This window comes from Macrobrachium nipponense, chromosome 42, assembly GCF_015104395.2.
Source record: "Macrobrachium nipponense isolate FS-2020 chromosome 42, ASM1510439v2, whole genome shotgun sequence".
NCBI lineage: Eukaryota > Metazoa > Arthropoda > Malacostraca > Decapoda > Palaemonidae > Macrobrachium > Macrobrachium nipponense.
Window position 1 is genome coordinate 38791306 of NC_061103.1, and position 4238 is coordinate 38795543.

Here is a 4238-nt window from a genome sequence, read left to right on the forward strand (position 1 = left end):
TCAGACGCAAACTGCCTGCTTGAGGGGCTCGAGAAACTCCTACGACAGAAGGAGAAAGACGTGCAGCTATAGACGGCAGAAGCGGAGCGGATAGCGAGGCTCATTCAGGAACAAAAAGACTCAAGAGAAAAGTGGGAATCCGACTGGAAAGACTTGGAGCTGAGGTTGCAGCGCCTGCAGAAGGCTTTGGAGGACCTCTTGGAAGGAAAAGCGTGGACTCCAGTGTAAAGTTGAAACAGCGAAACTCAAGAGGAACGAGCTGGCATGCCTTCTAGAGGAAGGAAATGGTCGCCTGGAGTCGCTGAAGAAGAAGGCCAGTGTCCAGGGCGAATGGAACGACCAGATGGATGATGAGGTTGGATGGCTGCGAGGAACGAAGGAGAAAATGGTCTCTGATTTGAAGAACCTCCAGGAGAAATGAAGACGAATGGAGGAGAGCAAGTGAAAACTGCAGAAGCTTCTGTGGATCTTGAAGAAATGGCGTGATGAAGACTGCACTGGCCTCATTCAAACGAATAAGATGTGGAAATTTTGAGGAAGATGTTTATTTTGTAAAAAGTTTGTTTTGTTAATCCTTGAAGGAAATTGAACTAGAACGGAAATGAATATGTTAAAATGTTTTCTTAGAGTTTTATTGATTCGTGGATGGAAAAGAAAAGGGAGGGAATATAGAAACGGTGAAGAAAATAAGGGGATTTGTGTAGGTGCCGGGAGAAGAAACAGGATTAGGAGAAGCCCCAAGAAAATTGAGAGGATTCAGTAGGATTAGTGGAGGTGCCAGGAGAAGAAAGAGAGGATTGAGTAGGATTCGTGGAGTGCAAGTAAAAGAACTTGAAGATTCAGAGAATCCCCAGGAGAATTGAGAAGATGCAGTGGCATATTCTGGTTCTAAGGTACAGAATAGCTATTACACTATGCAGGGAGTGGCGGGCGAGGCCCGCCGCGGGTCCCGGGGACGGTGCCGGGGGGCAGGCGTCGCCGAGCTCCCGGGACGGGCGGGCAGGCCGTCCGCCGAGCGTCCCGGGGCGTTTGCCGGGACGACTGCGGGCAGGCCGTCCGCCGAGCGTCCCAGGACGGGCCGGGCCAGGCGTCCCGGGCCGGGGAGGCGTCCGAGGAACGCCCGGGTGGGCAGGGCGTCGCCCACGGGAGGTCCCGGGGACGGGCGGGGCAGGCCGTCCCGCCGAGCGTCCCGAGGGGACCCTGCGGGGCCCAGGCGGGTCCGCCGAGCGTCCGGGACGGGCGGGCAGGCGTCCCGCCGAGCGTCCCGGGACGGGAGGGCAGCGTCCGGGCCGGGCGGGTCCAGGGGACGGGCCGGGCAGGCGTACGGGCCGGGAGGCGTCCCGAGGACGGGCGGGCAGGCGTCCGCCGCGGGTTCCCGGGACGGGCGGGGCAGGCGTCCGCCGCGGGTTTTTCCCCGGGTGGGACGGGCGGGCAGGCGTCGACCGACGTCCGACGGGCCCGGGCAGGCGTCCGCCGAGCGTCCCGGGACGGGCGGGCCAGGCCGTCCCGCCCGGGCAGGTTCACGGGACCCGGGCGGGAAGGGCGTCGCCGGGCCGGTCCGACGGGCAGGGCAGGGGAGGTCCCGGGCCGGCGGGTCCTGGTACGCGGCGGGCAGGCGTTCCGCCGAGCGGTCCCCGGGAGGGACGGGCCGGGCCGGGGGGCCGGTTCAGGCCGGAGCGTCCCGGGATGGGCGGGCAGGCAGTCCGCCGAGCGTCCCGGGACGGGCGGGCAGGCGTCAGCCCCTAGGCGTTATCCCGGGAACGGGCGGGACAGGCCGTCCGCGACGTCCGGGACCTCGGCGAGCCAGTTCCGCTGAGCGTTCCGGGAACGGGCGGGTTGCAAGGCGTCCGCCGAGCGTCCACGGGAACTGGGCGGGCAAGGCGTTCCCGCCGAGCGTCCCGGGACGGGTTGGTGCAGGCGTCCGCCCGGGTCCAGACGGGTCCCGGGCAGGCGTCCGGGCGGGTACCGGCGGGACCGGGCCGGGCAAGGCGTCCCGGGCCGCGGTCCGGGACGGGCGGGAGGCAGGCGTCCGCCGCGGTCCTCGGGACGGGCGGGCATGGCCCGGGGGTCCGGCGCGGGAAAAGCTCTCCTGTTTTCCTTTTCGGGAAACCGCGTGTTCCGGGTTCCCGCTCTAGGCCGGGGTCTTTTTCTTTTCTTCCTTGGGCCGAGGTTTCGCTCCCTTTGTCCGGCGATCGGCGAGGGCAGGCGTCCCCGGGCACGGCGAGGTCCGGACGGGCGGGCAGGCGTCCGCCTCGAGCGTCCCGGGACGGGAGTTGCGCCGGCGTCCGCCATGCCGCGGGCCCAGGGCGTCCGACGGGAAGGCGTTCCCGTGGACGGGCGGGCAAGGCGTCCGCCGATGAGGGCGTCCCGTGGGACGGGCGGGCAGGGCGTCCGCCGCGGTCCCGGGACGGGCGGGCAGGCGTCCCGCCGACGCCCGGGTCCCGGGAAGGTCCCGGGCAGGCGGTCCGCCGAGCGTCCCGGGACGGGGGCGGGGGCAGGGCCGGTTCCGGCCGAAAGCGTACCGGGACCGGGCCGGGCCAGGCGGTCCCGGGCCGGGAGCGTCCGGGTACGGGCGGGGCAGGGTGGTCCCAGGGCGGCGGGTCCCGGGACGGGTCCCGGGCAGGGGCGGGTCCCCGCCGAGGATAGCGTTACCGGGACGGGCGGGGCAGGGTTCCCGGGCCTGAGCGTCCCGGGACGGGAGGGGAGGCCGTCCGACCGTGGGAGGGTCCCGGGAATGGGCGGGCAGGCGTCCCCCGCCACGGGAGCGTCCCCGGGGACGGGCCGGGCGGGCAGGAGGGTAGGCCCGAGCGTCCCGGGAAGGGGCGGCCCAGGGCATCCACCTAGGCGGGTCCGGGAGGGAGGAAGGGCGTCCCGGGCCGAGGCGTCCCGGGACGGGCCCGGGAAGGCCGGGTCCGCCGGAGGCGGGTCCCGGGCCACGGGCGGGAAGGATCCCGGGCCGGGAGCGTCCCGGGTATTGCCGGCGGACGCTGCCCGCCCGTTCCCGGGCACGGTGCCGGGGCAGGGCGTCCGCCGAGCGTCCCGGGACGGGCCGGGCCGGCAGGGCGTCCCGCCGAGGGCCCGGGTCCCGGGACGGGCCGGGCAGGCGTACGGGCGGGAGCGTCCCGGGCCACGGGCCGGGCAGGGCGTACGGCGGGAGGGCGTCCCGGGACGGGCGGGCAGGGTCCGCCGAGCGTCCCAGGGACGGGCGGGCAGGCGTCCAGTCCGAGCGTCCCGGGACGGGCGGGCAGGAGGGCGGGTTCCGCCGAGCGTCCGAGGTTGGGCGGGCAGGCGTCCCCGTCCGAGGTCCAGGGGACGAGGGGCGCCCGGGTCCCGACGGGAGGGCGGGCAAGTCCGGTGGGGCAGGCGTCCAGACGAGCGTACCCGGGACGGGCGGGCAGGCGTCCCGCCGAGCGTCCCGGGACGCCCTCCGGCCGGACGCCCTCAGCGTTCCCGGGAGAGGGCGTCCCGCCGAGCGTCCCGGGACGGGCGGCGGCGTTCGCCGAGCATCCCGGGACGCTCGGCGGACGCCTTCCCGCCCGTCCCGGGACGCTCGGCAGTTTACGAGTAAAAGTTAGAAATATTATTGAAAAGGAATTTGGTTTTTTAAAACTTAATCTTACTCCCATGAATCCACAAAAAATTGGAGGGTTTTCCAATTACAAGGACAAATTACAGGATTTCATGAAGTCCAATATCATATATAAATTTGAATGACCAAGATGTCTTGGTATTTATGTTGGTTCTTCACGGAGACTGTGACAAGTCCGTTATTACAGCCATTTGGGATTAAGTTACAGAATTGGGTCCAGAATCTCTAATCCCGAGTTCTCTAATATAAGAATACATGCAAAGAGTTGCAAGGTTACTATCGAAAAGAAACATTTTTCTATAATTGGCACCACAAAGCAAACTACCCATCTAACTACCCTTGAGTCATTGTTTATTAAGCACCTTTCACCTAGTTTCAACTCCAACACGTCGTCATCTCCTCTCTCTCTGGCGTGAGGTTTACGTTGTATGCAGACCTCACCGTTTTTAGTCACTCAGCTCTTTCCTTCTTTATAAATAGGTAGTTTTCTTCTCATTCCCTATTTTAACGTTTTGAGTATATTTCAATTTTATTGTAATTTTTAAGTTTATTTAATTTTTATTGTAATTTTTAAGTTTATTTTAATGTTAAATTTCAATTGCAGACTGATGATGTGTTGGTGACAACATGAAACTTTTCTTAATAAACA

General features: G+C 65.1%; 1 protein-coding gene across 1 annotated transcript; it reads left to right on the forward strand.

Annotated features, from left to right (window-relative positions):
* The first annotated feature begins 914 nt into the window (after positions 1 to 914).
* LOC135213336 (collagen alpha-1(I) chain-like) lies at positions 915 to 2135 on the forward strand. Its single transcript, XM_064247313.1, has one exon. The coding sequence runs from the start codon at positions 915 to 917 to the stop codon at positions 2133 to 2135; it is 1221 nt and encodes a 406-aa protein (XP_064103383.1).
* Positions 2136 to 4238: the final 2103 nt, after the last annotated feature.

Coding starts and splice junctions, on each gene's coding strand:
- LOC135213336 (XM_064247313.1), top strand. CDS start 915: ATGCAGGGAGTGGCGGGCGAGGCCCGCCGCGGGTCCCGGGGACGGTGC.